Here is a 16,416-nt window from a genome sequence, read left to right as displayed (position 1 = left end):
TATTGATTCATTTCTTAACTTCAGTTCGTTCGGATTAAATTATTTTGTCGCGATATGACGGCAAAATTAGCAAAGATATTGTGTAATATCTTTGAAAATTAGTGTTGAGTGTACAAAATACTAGAGGTTAAGAAAGCAGGTACAAAACAAGGTAGGTATATGTATATGTGTATATTCGATAGTACTCATATATTTTACATCATCCGATTCATTCGAAGTAGAAATTTTGATATATGTTACTGTTTCTCTGCTCTTTGCTTTCACGTCGAAATCGTCAAAGAAGAAAGAGGAAGGTTAATTTGTGTTCTTTGCAAAGTTATATCTTCGGTTCTTTGAGCATTGCCACAGATTACATGGACATAGACCAAAGATTAACTTCATTGCATAGACATAGAGACTATATATAAGAGCAGAGAGTTTGTCTCTGATAAGAGTCATAAACATAGAGACTGTCTCTATGTCTATGCTATGGGTATGGATGTTAGCTTAGTTAGGTTATCTCTGATCTCAGTGATCTCAAAGTCATTGCAATGCCACATATTACAGACAAAGACCTAATAATATATAATAATAATAATGTATTATTAGGTCTATGATTACATAGACTAATCAACATAGTGCAAAAAGGTTTATCTCTGGTCCATACAAAACCAGACCAACCAAACCAAGCAACAAACAACATAGATGTATAATACTAATACTGGTATTATAGGTCCATGGCAAACAAAGTTATAACCACAGAACACTAATATAAGGTTCTGATTTTATAGTGACTATGTTTGGGGACAAAGATTATAGAATTTTACAGTGTCTATATAGTACTGAATTTAAGAACAGACATAGACTCTATGCGCGGAACTATGCAAAAGCATAGTTCATAGAGACATGGATTGTGCTTTCCCTTCATATCTATGTATGAAATACGTTCAAAAAAAGTGACAGAGAGAAACTAAACATCAGGCATGCAGTTGTCTTTTTCTAGAATTTTTATTGGTCCGGACTGGCCTCTATGTGAACACAAAAGAGACAGGTAATGGCCCGACGTACATTTCTCTCTTTCTATAAAATAGCCAATTTCATGCTGGCATTGCTCATTCCATGTCTCTATGTCTATGTGCAAAAGACTGTTGGAAAAGAGGTAACGTTTTTGTAATCTGTGGCCTGTGGACTACAAAGTGTCAAAGAGGAGGTTAATCTTTGTTGATGACCAACTTTGTTTGAGATTATTTCTATTGTGATTCGGAAGATACCGTACCTGTTTGTGTATTTTATTCATATAGTTTGATGCAATTGAAAAGTTTAAACCATTCAGGTTTCTATAAAATTCATAATGTATTTGTGTTCTTGGTTGGATAAAAAATTGAATCGTATCAGGATCGATCATATTGGACCTAATGGAAAGTTGGAGGAATTGAAGAGCAGAATAGTTAATATTATCAATAAAGATCGGAACAGTTTAGGTATTACTTGGTTAATATTTTTATTTCGTTCAGTTGTCTGAAATTGTTTTTTTTTTTTCAGAATTCACCCATCGTGGTCGGTTATTGAGCGACGATGAAAAATCTTTGTCTGATTATGATATTAATGAAGACTCAGAAATTCACGTGTTTGAAAAGTTATCGTCAGAAAACTGCCCTGTTACTTACACTGATGAAGAATTAAGGAAGGTTTCTTGGGAACTGAACGTGTTAGCAAGAGTCCATAATTTTCATTCAATAGCTCATGTAGGTAGATGTGTCATTGCCTAAAAAAAAACTGACCTGACTTGTGTTTCAGAGAGTAATGAAGAATCGTGCTGCTTCTATAATTCGAGAGAACGTTATTAATGCCGACAACACAGCTGTGGCATACCTGCTCCATCCTGAGCTATTGTTGACTTTGCGGGAGCCTGAGACACTGAGGAAAATCGCAAGAAAGCACCCTTCGATAATTCGTGCAGCTGCAGTTTTATGTGAATTCATACAAGCTCAAACAATGCAAATACAAGCCTCTTCAGCTAGTGGTTTTTACTATCCAGCAAATAATTCTTCTGGAGATGAAGAAGATATGGACTCAAACACAGAATCATCACGGGATTCTCATTCACCAAGCAGAAATCCATCAGTTAATACAATCACACCTGCTCAACTTGCAGCAGCTATTGCAAATGCAACTAATTCTGTGGCCAGTAACTCTTCAACGTCTACTCCAAGCAACACTTCAAATATAATCACTAATGAAATGTTCAATAATGCATTGCAACAAGCATTCAATAATACCCCTTCAAGTACACCCCCTGTAACACCAGGTACAGCAACAGAAAATTTGAATTTTAGCAGTTTAGCAGGTAGGTATGAAAATCAACTTGGACAGATGCATGAGCTGGGGCTGACTAATGATGCAGTGAATATAAGAGCTTTGCATACAACATCTGGGAATTTACAAGAGGCTGTGGAGCTTGTTCTCAATGGAGTCATAGACTGAATAATAATTTACATTTTATATTTTTTTGAGTTTAATGTATCAATATTTTTACAATATTATATAATTTTGATGATTTCTTTGTGATTTTAAGTATATTGTTACAATGATTTTCACTCGAAGCCAGTGGTTAATTATTTCGAGTTGATTTTGTTTTTCAATTGTTTAGTAGCTGGTGAAATAGACTCTTTAAATATAATTTCTTTCATGATCAGTGCTTTCTTTCTTCCAATTGGAAATTAATTCATTTGACAATCAACTATTAATTTTGTTCAACAGGATAATAATAATATTGTTTATTTGAAATCTCCATATTTCGCTATAATTTCCTTATTTTTCAAATGTTTGGTTGCATACCATACATTTAAGACTATACAACAATTAGGAATGAAAAAGTGTTAAAAATTCAGAAATTGATATTATTTATATACTTCAATGTAGCATTCTGTAGATCTCTTTGTTTTAGTTACTATTACTCTACAAATTGATTTTGGACAGTGGTTGGAATATTTTATGGTCTGATTCTATCTGTCCTTGATCCTCCGAGGATGTTGTGACGTCATCTTGAGTTCATGGTTTTTTCTATTCTCTTCCTTCTTTTCTTAGAATGCTTCCAAGAGGAAGTGCCTGTTGATATGCTTTATTTTATCCAACCATGGCAGAGGCAATCTTCCGAGAGATCTTCTGCATATCTCTCCATAAAATCCCTTCATCTGGTTATACATCCAAAATATCTCAATATGCTTTGGTGTATGATTGTGGTGAGCCTAGTAGTAATGTTGAGTTCCCCTTATATCGAGACATTTGTATGGTATGCTGTCCAACATGTGTACATCCATGTTCCAATAGATCACATTTCAAAATGTGGTTTCTTTTCTGTTATCGCAAGCTCATGTGCCTATAGTATAGTATGAAATCTGTGATGTACTTTTTTTCTGTCTAGTTTTAAGAAGGAACGTTAAGCATTCTTGTATATGGATAGCAGTCACTGTTAATAGATTTTATTTTGATTTAAACTTGCATGATCTGTAGTGCTCTCTTGTATTTTGAAAATATCATTTATATTTTAAGCTTGCTTCGTATAACAGAATGCTATACTATCATGGATATTCAAGTTATTTGGTATATAGTTTATAAAGAACTTTTAAGGAACTGTTTTATTGCTCTAAGCTGATATGTTGTTAAATGTCTTTTTGATCATTCTCCAGATCTGTCCAGCTTAAATTTTCTCTTGTCCTATAGCTTATCAAATTTAGATTCATCATCATCATCATCATCATCATCATTTATTCAAATACTCCAATAAAAAATTACCCTGTTAGGGTGTAGAGCTAGTCAATCAATTTAAAACATAAAACTATAGACACAAACATTTACAATCATAAAAACACGTATCAAGCATTCTACTATTTTATAAATTTCTACTATTCTACTATTTTATAAATTTTACTTCAATCTTGCTTGTTTAGGCTATTACATAGATGCTTGATTGTGTCTTCATTCATTATCCTTTTGTTTGTGTATGTTGGATTGCTATGTGGATGTTGTTCGCATGCTTATGATTTGGGCCATGTGGGCATGCTGTTTGTTATGATATTATCTATCCATTTTGCTATTAGTTGTTTCTTTGGTAAAGGTCCATATGAGAGTAGTGCTTCCACCATATCGGTTGCTCTCCCTGTCTGTGGTCAGTATATCGTCGTTTCAGTTATTGTTTTTTTTATTAACCTAGATTTCTTCTGTAGCGATGATATTTTTCATCGATTGTTTTTTATCAGATCATTTCTCTTTCTCTTGTTCCTCACATCAATTTGTTCTAGGTTGATTTGTTCTTAATTATCAGATTCTTCTTCTAAAATATTCTCCACTCTGCGAAAATGGTCTTCAAATACTGCTGAGACGAAAAATTTTCATATCAAACAATATACATTTGTTTAATGAATTCTGATATGATTCATAAATAACATTAATCAAATTTCATTCAATTTCCAACGACAAATCACCTCAAATCAGTGATTTCACTGAAAAGTGTTTGATAAGAAGGAAATAAAATAAGATGATTTATTATTGACGATTTATTGTTTTTCATCTTCTTGACAATAATGATAATCGATATTCCCAATACTGCTTAGCATGTCTAAGGATTTACCATTTATCAAAATATATTGAATGCAGCCAACAAATCCCTTATGGTATGACGATGGCAAGTCTATTGGCAACGTAGAAGCTCCACCTGTAATTGAATCGTATTAAGGTTTAGTTTTCTTCAGTTGAAAATTGAAAGTTTCAAATTGTCAAAATTCTCTTCCTCAACAGCTTATGAGAAGTAACAGATTCGTTGGAAAACAGGTAGTTATCACAAATCCGAAATTACCGGCACAATATTTTCGAATGATCAATTTTTCTAAAATGAACAAACCTATCCATAACTTCGCATTTGTATGCAAAATGAGACCTCCGTGTGGGGCAGTTCCCTTCACGGGGCTATGATCATCAATTGTTATGATTCCCATCCTTTTTCTTCTATGAATCTGAATGGTGTGCCATTCACCATCGTTAATTTTCTCGGCGGATCTGCAAAATAAATGTTTTATCAGTGTTGAATTATACACCTTTGATTGAAGTGGCGGTTTACTAAGTTATTATAAAAATTCATTGTTTCATTCAGTTTCTACCGTTCAGATATCTGATATGGTAGTGAGTTATCTGGTAGGATTTATTTGGTTATTTTCATCATATTCGGCTCATTCTGTCCAACAGTTTCTGCCATACGAAATCTATTGTTTTTTTAACTGAATCAGATTTTCTTTTCGGGTACACTCTTTTCGAAAAAAAATTCTTAATCCTCTAGTCTTCAAGGAGAGAAGAACTGACTTTTTTAAACCTACCTGATTGAGAAGAATTTTGTTTCTGTTCCTAAATTGTAACTCAGCTCGATGAAACCATCTATTAGGGATACTGAGAAATAGTTCTGTTTAATTTTTTTGTTTTTACATCTCCAAAGGATGAGACCATCGGAAGCGTATGTTCTAAGTTTGATTTCGTATCTATTCCATCTTTCTGGTTTCCTTCTGTAAAGTTTTCTCCTGTTTCAACAAATGAAAAAATTCTACGTGTCAACATGCGTAAATAAAAAATTAAGCTGTGATATCATGCAAGTGCAGAATCATATTGACGAGCAAATTGGGAAAAACTAGAAGAATCTTGTTCCAAGTAATAAATAAAAACGCATATACTTCTAACCCTTCACAACTTTTCGGCCTCTGTCAGGACTCGCGCTTTAAACAACAAAATCGGTGGCATAATATAAAAATCAAATAAGAACGTACCTAATACCGATATTACCACAGTGTGAAAAGTTTTTATAGCAATTATCTAGTGCTATTTAACAGACTTATGGAATCATTAAAAATTAGAATTGACAAAGCTGTTGCCTGAAATATCCAAATTGAATATTCTCAGTAAATAACAATAATAATTTTTATTCCTTTAAGACATCACACACATGTATACGGGAATGCAGTAGAACGGTTCATCAATTGTAGTTTGCAAATAAATGAAATGTTAACAACATTAAACATCTACAAAGGTATATGCTAATCTTCAAGAGGCGCACTTTCTCACCTGTCTTCGCTATCGAAGTCACTATTTTCATCATATAAAAGCTCATTGTTAGTATTGTTATCTTCATTTAAAGTATAATAGTTATCTTCGATTTCGTAATAATCATTTTCGATGTCACTGTTAGTAGAATATTGTTAGCGCATTTTGAAATATAATTGATTAATTTTTTGCCTCACCTTCTGATATGATTGTGTTTGTATTGTAAAAATGTGGCACCATTGAATTTTATAGAATACGTCTTTCTTTGGGCTGAAAAATTTAAAAAAATGTTGATTTGCAATTACGATTGAATGAATTCCATTCTACTCACCTATTTGGCAGTTTTTTCCTCTGAATTTCGAATTACATTTACACCTATAATTTTCCATATGAGGTAAGCATATTCCACCATTCTTGCAGGGATTATTTCTGAGAGGGCACGGGGCCCCATCGTATATACCTACGTCTACTGAACAACTACTTTTATTACTAAATACAGAAAAACAGTCTTCTAGTTGTGTATTGATTGGAAGCGGTTTTCCATTGAGTAAAACTTTTTGTATCGCACCTCTGAAACCTTTGTACACCCCAGATAATCTGTGTACTTTTTTCCACAAGCTGAAATTAATTTCAATCATAACGAATGAGCATATAAAATAAAAAATAAGCATTTTTTTCTTACTCAACAGAGCCGATGAAAAGGGGCAAATCCAAGTTAAGATCGTTCATAGGTATCCCAGAAAATCCATAAACAACACTGGAATTATCTAACTGAAGAATACCTTCTCTTCCTTTTCTCGATATCCGAACATTATGCCACTTTCCGTTTTCAATTGTATCTCTTGTTCTGAAAATTAAAAGTTATGTAAGGTTTCACTGAAGAAATACGTTACAAATTTCACACAGAGATTAAATATTTTTATTTTTATAAATTAATTTCCACCTTAGGAGGCAGACGTTCCTCCTTTGGTTCACTTCACTCCACTCAGAAAGATTTATACTGAATGAACAATAATGCAATAATCTAATTTTCATCTGACTTGTTGAGCAGTTAAAAATATTATATCAAGTGTTGACTACGGAAATAAATAATTCAATTGAACATTTTCGGATATATAATTATATGTTTGTTTCATTCCTTACTGTTCAACTATTATAATGAGTCTCTTGGAAGAAAATTTGGATACTTTTTGTACCAAACATGAGGTAGTCGTAGACTTGCTTTAAGAAAATCCTCGAAACAAAAGTTCACAATTCGGCTATATAACTCACGTCAAGTTGGCTATACCGCTTCCCAAATTGAATCTGAATTCAAGATGACCTCTGACCAAATTTAAAGTTATGAAGTCGCCTTGACCATTACGATTTTGACCACTATATATCAGAACGCCATTCAAAGAGGTTGGAAGAAATGTTACTTCCATGCTGAAACTCTTTTTCATATCTACCATGAGGGGATATCTTATGTAACTAGAACCCCTGAATTCTGGCGTGAGCACTTCTCGAATGTCTGAAAGAAATCGTAGAAAAATGTAGAAACGAAGGTGAAATCTAATCTTTTTTTAATTGAATATGAGTGCTCACCTATCTCGCACCGATGACCAGCCCTTTCAGGTGGGCATTTACAAATATAGTCATCCTGACCGATTTCTGAACATGTTGCGCCTTCAAAACATGGATTAGAGAAACAGGTATTCAAGAATTTATTGCAGACGCGTCCAGTGAAACCGTCATTGCATTTGCAACTAAATAAATTATTCTCCAAATCCACACAAGTACCGTTCAGGCAAGGATTCGCGTTGCAAGGTTTCTCGTCGCAATCGTATAAATTTTTCGTTTTCACAATTCTATCGTCTCTGTTAGCGTGCAAATATACATTGTGCCTCCCTATCATGAATCTTCTTATACAACCTTGAAAGCCCTCATCAGTTCCAATGTTTTTGAAAACCCTGAAACAGAGAAATCAGCAATGGAATAATATCAAAAAATTAAGATCGCTCACTGTGAATAATTTGTAGGAATGAAGCCTAGATACGTGTCGTCTAGCAGATCCAAAGCTTTCAAATTTCCCTTGGATTGACCGCCTATGTCCTCTTCATCATCCAGTTTGAGGAGACCGTCACGATGATATCTTTTAATAACAATTTTATGGAATTTCATCAGCTTTACCTTATTGATGGACCTTGAAATGAAAGATTATTACAAATTGAATGTGCATCAACCGAAAAAATTCACCTTATGATAACTGGACCATTGCCCAAGTCATATTTGAATTCAACATGTCCATTTATCAGAGCTAGGGATACGAAATCTCCAGAACCATCATATTTTTGCTGGTTGTACAGGAGTATACCGTTATGGCTGTAGGACTTGAATTCTAACTCGATACTGAGTTTATAGTAGGCCTTCAGAGGTTTTAGTTGTATATAAGAACGGCCATGGAATGCTGGTACATCGTAGTTGACCATTTCTACCTCAGTTTCACAAGTATTTCCCGTATAATTGGCTTGACAAACGCAAATGTATGTACCACCGGGTAGGTCTATACAAGAGCCTTCATGACGGCAAGGGAAGGAAGAGCATGCTTGAAGCTCATCCACCACAGAATTGGCATCTTTTTCTGAAACAGGAGGCACTGATTATAATTTTGTCTAGAAATATATATGTGTGCAATGGTGGAAGTCATCAGAATGTACTCACCAGAGCACTCTTGCCTATCGTTGGATTCAACGAAATCTGGTTTGCAAATACAAGCTTCTTTAACACAGTGACTATTCATGATGATACAATCGGAGTCATCTGAACATATGTCACCAAGAAGAGCTGCAATTACATGTACAGTTGCCGGTGTAGGACGATAAGATGGATCAAAACGATCAACTAGGGAAAAATCATCTTATCAGACACCAATTTACGACTACAGTTCGGTTATCACAGTGAGACAAAGCCTTACAAATAATTCATTCGTTCACTTGTCATACCGTTTATGTCAAAGAGATTCCTATGGTTGCCTGGTGGTCTATACTTGGAGGGCGTCAGTCCGAATTCTGCAGGATAAGAAACAGCCTGTGCGGGTTTACCGAAGTACCCAGTTCTTTCGTAGTAATACCTCGGATCCGGGGCAAGGAGATGTCTGGTAGATTTAGAAAGGGAGTTTGCTTCATCCGGCTGCGTGAATTGTAGCGGAGTGTAATGATGTGCTGGTCCATCTGTACTTGCTAAACCAGAATCTAAAAGAATGAATAACTAAAATTTCTAGTTGATTTTGAATATCATAAAAAACGATATAGATTTTCGAACAGTAAAGAAAGCCCGGGTATAGAGCGCGGGTAGAAAGCGTGGGTGGAATGCGCGGGTAGAAAGTGCGAGTGGAATGCGCAGGTAGAAAGCGCGGGTGGAAAGCGCGGGTAGAAAGCGCGGGTAGAGAGCACGGGTAGAAAGCGTGGGTGGAAAGCGCGGGTTGAAAGCGTGGGTGGAACTTGTGTGTGATATCGTGGGCAGAAAGCGTGGGTGAAAAGCGCGGTTAGAAAGCTTGGGTCGAAAGCGCGGGTAGAAAGCGTGGGTTGAAAGCGCGGGTAGAAAGCTTGGGTCGAAAGCGCGGGTAGAAAGCGTGGGTTGAAAGCGCGGGTAGAAAGCTTGGGTCGAAAGCGCGGGTATACAGAAAGCGTGGGTGGAATGGAATAATTTCGCTCGTAATTGCAGAATTTCTATCGTTATCTCAAATATTCAAAATAGTAATTGTAATTAAGATATTTTTAATTTTACAAATACACGGGAATGAATCTCGTCGTTATGCCTTGAGATTTCATACACTCAAATTCTTCTTAATTTAGAAATGAAACAAGTGATTTCACGACCTTAATATAGCCAATCGACAGCCCATGGGAACTGAATCGAATTTTGTCGAAAAAAAATGAACTCCGGAAAACCTTCCATATCCGTTCAGTATTCAGCGGACATCTCGGAACCTAATATTTTTCGGGTTGTAACGTAGAAAGACAGGGGAAGATGAAGAAGGAAATTATTTGTACCCGACAAATATTCCGTAATATCCAGCAGGCACTGTCGTGCCGGCATAAATCTATTATTCCGGTGAAAAACTCTCGCGAAAGTTTGTAAAATATGATACTAAAGGATGAAGTTGGTCGTGTTCCTCTAGTTAAATGGATATACGTGAATGGATGAGGACGGTGATGCAGATATTTGTTCGGAAAAAAGAGAACAGAAAAATTGTATGTGTAATCTACTTTGGAAAAATGAACGCGGAGTGGGACATTCCTCATTATTATGGGACGATGTTCTTTCACTTCTTAATTGAGTGAACTTGACTGTTGTTGCAAGGAAGATGGAAAATAATAATTAATTTAGCTTTGAAATCGAATGGAAGACTTCATTGATAATAGTTGGATGATATCGAGCTTCGTTATTTTTTTCTATTTTCAGTCAAGTTCACTCAATAAAGTGAAGTGAAAAAGTGAAAAAACATCGTCCCATAATAAGGCGGAATGTCCCATTCCGCATTCATTTTTCCAAAGCAGATTACACATACAGTTTTTCTTTTTTTTCGCCACCCTATCACCTATTCCAAAGATAAACTCTGGAACTCTGCCTATTCTATCTATCATTAATCTATCTTGCGTTTGGTAAACGTCAAAGTTCACGATTTCTCAGGTTTTTTTCTTCTTATTTCCGATCTGGCTTCCGGGTCGAGGATATTTGCTGGGAACACGCTAGTTACTCGTCTTTCGTTTGACATTTTGCCTGGCCCTCGTGATGCAGCGGTTCGCTCACAGATATCGATTTCTCTACCTACTAAATTAGCTGATTTTTCCCTGTGATGTCACCGCCTATTGTTCTTAATACCAATAATAATATCAGTTAAAACTGAGGAAATAACGCACACTTCGTGTGATTTCAATACCTATCACAAATATATCCAAACAGTCTGCGCAACTGGAAAAAACCTATCGGTTCAGGGTACAAATCAAATTTTTAAAGAAAGAGTACACTAGTCAAAGACGAATAAGAACGAAGGATTCAGCTTTGTTCCATTAGGGCATATAACTATGAGTATTCTCATGTAATCTCTTGTAATTGTAAAATCCGGCCCAGCATCCATTCAACTGGAACGATAATTTACGTACCTATTCCTGCTTTTCTTCTCCCGTTTCTCACTCCATTAGAGAGCTCCTAGAAATTCAAACCTGGCCAAGTTCAACGATTTGAATGAATTGTTAGGGCTGAGATATGTCTACAGATGGTGGGGCGTTTTTCTAGGTATAGCAATCGTTTTGTTGATTCAAATATAGGCATTTCGTCAGCTCGATTCGATTCTTGACAGTTCAGCATACCGAGATTTAGGAATTTTTCTTATAATGAGGTATCAAATTGATACCTGGTATCTCGTTCATAATAAGTTATCACAATGAAACATTCTCCGAAAGGTTTGAGGTGAAATCCAGGAAATGCTCGAGGATTTGTTGCCTCGGCAATTCCGATTTCAGGATGTTTTAACCATTCACTATATATGGGTGGTGGGGGTCTAACACATTATTGATTTCTGTTCAATTCATCATGGATCATGAAATAATTGAACTAGCAATTATTTCATGCAATTGAATTTTTTATCTGAGGCGGCTTAGTTTCTTACGCACTTTCCGCGTATACGTTTAAGGCGTGACCTAATCCGAGCATACGAATGTTCGACTAAACGATTACATTATTGTACAATGTAACCCTAATGAACTTACCTTTACATGCACCAAAAGCTTGGAGAACTACGTCTTTCTGCATTCTACACGCTACCTGTTTCAACTGGCACACACTACGATACGTTTGACCATCGCTGCCGCAAACAGGCTATCGAGAAATTTTTTTATTAGTCATGGAAGATATTAAATAACTTTGGGATAATCACCTGATCGTTTTCGTCCGACTTACAACGAGTGTTGCATTCACAGATGGCCGCCCCATTTTTTTCAACGCAAGTGGCTCCAAAATAACATGTCAAATCTCGGCAGGATGAGGCGACAACTGAAGCTACGTCAGCTGAAAAAAAATCATCAAATTTTCCAACTTGAACAATGTGTCTGATGAACTCACAAGACACACAGCCATTCGGTCCTAGGACTTTATCGTGGCTTGTACAAACGGTGCATTTCTGACCTTGAACACCAGGACGACAAACACACCTTCCTGTCATCTGCTCACAGTCCTCTCTCACGGAGCCAAAGGCTGAGCAGCCGCAAGCTGAAAGGTTACATGCATCACGAAAGGCAGTCTTTCACTAATAACCGAGAATGAACTCACGTATGCATCCTAGGTGTCCAGAGGATATTTTTGGTAATCCCCAGTAACCAGGTTCGCATCTGTCGCATTTCTCACCGCCGACGCCTGGTCTGCACTTACATTTCGTAGTTCCAGGAATGCAACTATCTGAGGACGATCCGAGTCTGTTGCAACCACACGAAGCTGGACAACCGGCGTTGTTAGGACCTTGAGCAGGTATATTGCTGTTGGGGCAGCAGCCGTACCAACTGTTCACACAGGTCTGCTCGTAGTAGTGATTATCTGCGAGATTTTTCGAGACAACGGTTGGGATCATGATAACAGACTGATTCAGAACGAGAATCAACAATTATTTAATCATGTTCAGTTTCTGATAATACCGACCAGGCCCCGTATTCAAAACGGTATGCAACTCACCTTTGCGACAGCATCTGGAGAATCTAACAGTTTGATGGCAATAACTCCCAGAAGGGCAGTCCTTTCTGCTTGGCCCACTGCCACAATCTAATTCTTTACCTGTTAGCAGGTCTGTGAGAGGTTTTTCACCCCCACAGGGCTTAACTTCCATTCCTGCAAATGGATACTAGAGCTAATACCGTTCGATATATGGCGCTCTTAGCGAAGAAATAACATACGTACGCTATTCAAGTTGCCCCAATTGAAAACCCATTTCCTACGAGAAAATTGATTTCGAACATAGTTTTCGAAAATATAAATTCCAAAGGAAAGAATATCGGGTGATGTGACCTTGAGTAAAAAAACGGATAAGAGATTTTTTTCAATGGTAAAATTTTGTATGTATAAAAAATAATAATTTTATAATTTCCGGTACTCTTAATTCGTTGACTTAAAATGCTTTTGAATGATTCTGACTTAGATGATCGATTATTTTGATTAATTTATGGTTTAAGTTGCTGAATTAGATAGAGATCGTTTCTTGATACTTAATTTCAGGTTGAAGGGAGCATACGAGCATGCTCCAGTTATAGTTACCTTACCTGAGGCACTAAATTATACATATATGTATTTCGTGGATATAGGTGAAATAGGGATCTGTTTATGACGTTTTCAATGAAACGCAATCACGTTTTGCTCAAGTTTTAACAAACTTTCATCCTGACGGATCATACTCACCTTGACAGAGTTCCAAAGGTCTCAGTCTGAGCTCCTTCTGGCTCTGACAAGCTTCCATTTTCATGGCACAAAGCGAGGGGTAAATTCTGTGATCAGAGGCGCATATCGGTTTCGGCGGTGACTGGAGCTCAGCGGCGGCACAATCGAACTGACAAGTGCACCTTGGAAAATTTTCCTTACCCAACTCGCAGGTGGCATCGAAATCGCAATGTATGTCTTTGCAGGCCTCTTTTTCCGCATTCGCATTGAAAACGTCTGTTTCGTTCGACCTGCCGGTTTCAGTTGTCACAGCTACGGTATGAGGCGGCGAAGTTGCTGAAAAGGCAAGGTTTTTCCGTTTGTTGTGCATGCATTGTACGAATGAGGTGAATATTTCTGCGACAGTCGGAAAATGAGTTTTTTTTGAGGAAATTGATTAGTGAGATTGGAAAGGCGCTGCCTCTACAATAATACTATTCGAAAATGTTGAAAGAAATGTGGATTTGTCCTCTATTGTGCATTCTTATCTATTCTGGAAGTTCAATACGACTTCGAAGCCGTCAATTCACGAGAGAGATATATCACGTAGAAGGCTAACCGAACAGTTCGGAGTTTAAGCTGAATCTAGATAATAACATTTCTTTATGTTGTACATTCTCGGGCCATTTCGACTGAAATAAAACAGAAGACTCGTGCACCAACGCGACCTTTCAATCTATTCTACGTAACATGAAAACTAATCTTGTTTCTCCTGTCATCGATCTATTGAGTAAAATAAAGAAGGTGAATTTTTATTCGAAAATTTCGAACTTCACAACGAATAAACACATCTTCCTGGAATTCCAATCTCCGCACTCATGTATGCATATACTCAGAAAAAATCGACTTCTTATTCCCCTTGACGGAAACCCTCCAATTGGAAAGGAAAAAAGCAAAAGGCAACTTACCGTTGTACGTGCCTTCTACTGAAAATCTTTCGCGACAGTCGCCGTAAAAAACCACAGTTAGCTGGGGTGAGTTGTCGTTGTCTAAACACGTCGCTTTCTGCAATTCACATTCGTTAGGGAATGTCATCATATTAGAAGCACACACTGGCTCGACTCCAGAGCCCTCACAATTTGTTGGGCACACGCAGTTACCTGCCTCGCAACGGGCTCCATATTTACATTTTACACCCCCGCATAAATCTGAAATCACACAAAAGTGGAATGACGAACGACAGATTTACGAGAATAAATTGCTTAAAACTGACACGATAAATTCGCCATGTCAACAGGATTTCGATTTGATAAAAGGGAAAACAGAAAGTTTTGTTATGTGCTCTGATCTCGCTTCAATATTGACTGAAGGATATGCCGATAAATTATGGAAATCGCTCACGTATATTAAATTTAGAACGGCATAAACCACAAAGCTGGAGAAGATCGTAAACAACAACGTATTTGACACAATCGAAATTCCTCAATATCGCTCTACATCCCAAGAGCGATTTCTTCTCATTTGCGAACAGCATTCCGTGACAAACAGAACAAGAGCACCATCTTTCTAAACAAGGAATGGGGTTGGAAAAGCTGTAAAAGTTCTTCGAAAATGGAATGAAGGAGAAAAAATATGATTGCTTGACGGCAATGACGATTAGATTTCGGATTTCGAAATAGAAAACTCCGAAACCATCGAGCGTCAATCGATCCTGAAAATTTTAATTCCCCGGCTCTTTTCAGCTGGATTTTGAAGTGATTATGGCCGGCTCTCAGTAAAATTGATTAACAAATTTCATTTGAAAAAACCAGCCAGTGGTTCGAGGTTTCTTTCTCATCATTCAGTTAGACCTACATTGTTTGGAGCAAAGGAAAACATTTGAACTTAAAATTATCCTATCTGGATTACTAATTTGTCTACGTTCTGCTGGAGGATCATTGTTTACTCGTTCACAATTGAAATGTATGGAAGTTAGACATTGGTTGATCCGCACTCGAACTAACCGACAAAGTTTCAAACTTTCTATTGACATATGGAAATTGGGTAAACCGCGACTACATGGAAATGAAATAAATTGAGAAACAACGGACCTGATCGATGGCTCCGAGTATTCCAAGTGGTAGGGTTTGCCGCAAGCCTTTCACATCATTCCAGCTAACGATATTACTCGATTAAGATGAAATATGAAATTGCTGCCAATTTTCCATTTCGATTAATCCAGAATAAATGGATACATTTGAGGAATGTGGAAAACCAAATTTTCACCAATAAGGATGACCAACCCGATGATTTTCTTCGATGTGGAACAGATTACCATCCACCACAAGATGCTATTGTGATAGCGATGTGGTTTAACAAGTCGTTCTTGTGAAAATCATATAAACTTTTTTCAGTTCAAAGTAGAGCAGAAAATAAAGACAAAATAATGAAAGGTACAATCGTGCTCGCATCAAGGATATAATTTGCTCTTGGGTAGACCCATGGCAGACATGTCACACACCATCACATGTACCTATTTATGTGGGAATTTCTATTAATCAAGGAAGGACTATCCCAGAAAGACGAATAATCATTACAGAAAGAAAATGGGATCACATCTACTAAGAATGAGACAGATGTGAAATCCTTTTGAATCGTGTCACCAGGGCAAACCGCTTTTGTCTAACTGTTTTGATTGCATATCCGCATGCAGCGTTCCAAGGTACGGGATTCTTGCAATCGATCAGGAGCTCGGAGGACAATAAAAACTTAATCACCCATTAGATTATACAAGCGGATAATAATTTAGCGTCATTGAGATAATTAGAAATGAAAAGACTTACCACAGGTCCCTTTGTATGCTAGCAGGATGAATTGCTGCAGCTTACAAGAAGTGAGCCTAAGCTCGCACTCGCTGGAATATGTCAGCCCGTCTGTGCCGCAAACGGTTCCATTATTCAGCTGAAATCGGCCCGGTTAAATTACTAATGCACC

General features: G+C 36.9%; 2 protein-coding genes and 1 long non-coding RNA gene across 9 annotated transcripts in view; 2 read left to right on the top strand and 1 right to left on the bottom strand.

Annotated features, from left to right (window-relative positions):
- The window catches only part of LOC123321819, a 93,791-nt gene that overhangs the window by 1,338 nt on the left and 76,037 nt on the right, over positions 1-16,416 (top strand). The gene's annotated exons all lie outside the window — the stretch shown is intronic.
- LOC123321785 lies at positions 1,196-2,674 on the top strand. The gene is made up of 3 exons (XM_044909555.1): positions 1,196-1,460; positions 1,522-1,724; positions 1,777-2,674. Exons 1-3 carry the CDS (start codon positions 1,331-1,333, stop codon positions 2,461-2,463), a joined length of 1,020 nt encoding a protein of 339 aa, XP_044765490.1. The 5' UTR covers positions 1,196-1,330; the 3' UTR covers positions 2,464-2,674.
- LOC123321755 (agrin-like) overlaps positions 4,520-16,416 on the bottom strand; it is an 86,419-nt gene continuing 74,522 nt past the window's right edge. For 4 of the 7 annotated variants that reach the window (XM_044909490.1, XM_044909495.1, XM_044909496.1 and 1 more), the window contains 21 exons: positions 16,266-16,383; positions 14,412-14,651; positions 13,486-13,800; positions 12,769-12,921; positions 12,373-12,633; positions 12,166-12,312; positions 11,981-12,111; positions 11,814-11,922; positions 9,045-9,293; positions 8,764-8,943; positions 8,299-8,683; positions 8,066-8,245; positions 7,648-8,012; positions 7,336-7,573; positions 6,746-6,910; positions 6,395-6,681; positions 6,261-6,333; positions 6,085-6,201; positions 5,349-5,546; positions 4,880-5,034; positions 4,520-4,693 (listed from right to left, as the gene is read on the bottom strand). In XM_044909490.1, the coding sequence (XP_044765425.1) occupies positions 4,536-4,693; positions 4,880-5,034; positions 5,349-5,546; positions 6,085-6,201; positions 6,261-6,333; positions 6,395-6,681; positions 6,746-6,910; positions 7,336-7,573; positions 7,648-8,012; positions 8,066-8,245; positions 8,299-8,683; positions 8,764-8,943; positions 9,045-9,293; positions 11,814-11,922; positions 11,981-12,111; positions 12,166-12,312; positions 12,373-12,633; positions 12,769-12,921; positions 13,486-13,800; positions 14,412-14,651; positions 16,266-16,383 (4,224 nt within the window). In that variant the 3' untranslated portion in view covers positions 4,520-4,535. The remainder of the gene's footprint in view (positions 4,694-4,879; positions 5,035-5,348; positions 5,547-6,084; positions 6,202-6,260; positions 6,334-6,394; positions 6,682-6,745; positions 6,911-7,335; positions 7,574-7,647; positions 8,013-8,065; positions 8,246-8,298; positions 8,684-8,763; positions 8,944-9,044; positions 9,294-11,813; positions 11,923-11,980; positions 12,112-12,165; positions 12,313-12,372; positions 12,634-12,768; positions 12,922-13,485; positions 13,801-14,411; positions 14,652-16,265; positions 16,384-16,416) is intronic. The other 3 variants (XM_044909491.1, XM_044909494.1, XM_044909492.1) reach the window with 3 other exon arrangements.

This window comes from Coccinella septempunctata, chromosome X, assembly GCF_907165205.1.
Source record: "Coccinella septempunctata chromosome X, icCocSept1.1, whole genome shotgun sequence".
NCBI classification, from domain to species: domain Eukaryota; kingdom Metazoa; phylum Arthropoda; class Insecta; order Coleoptera; family Coccinellidae; genus Coccinella; species Coccinella septempunctata.
The sequence above is the reverse complement of the archived record's forward strand: the minus strand, read 5'-3'. Positions and strand labels throughout refer to the sequence as shown.

Excerpts from the sequence above, each read along its gene's own strand:
- LOC123321785 (XM_044909555.1), top strand. The coding sequence starts at position 1,331 with ATGTATTTGTGTTCTTGGTTGGATAAAAAATTGAATCGTATCAGGATC. Across the intron at positions 1,461-1,521 it reads TAAAGATCGGAACAGTTTAG|AATTCACCCATCGTGGTCGG; the intron begins GTATTACTTGGT and ends TTTTTTTTTCAG. Across the intron at positions 1,725-1,776 it reads ATTTTCATTCAATAGCTCAT|AGAGTAATGAAGAATCGTGC; the intron begins GTAGGTAGATGT and ends CTTGTGTTTCAG.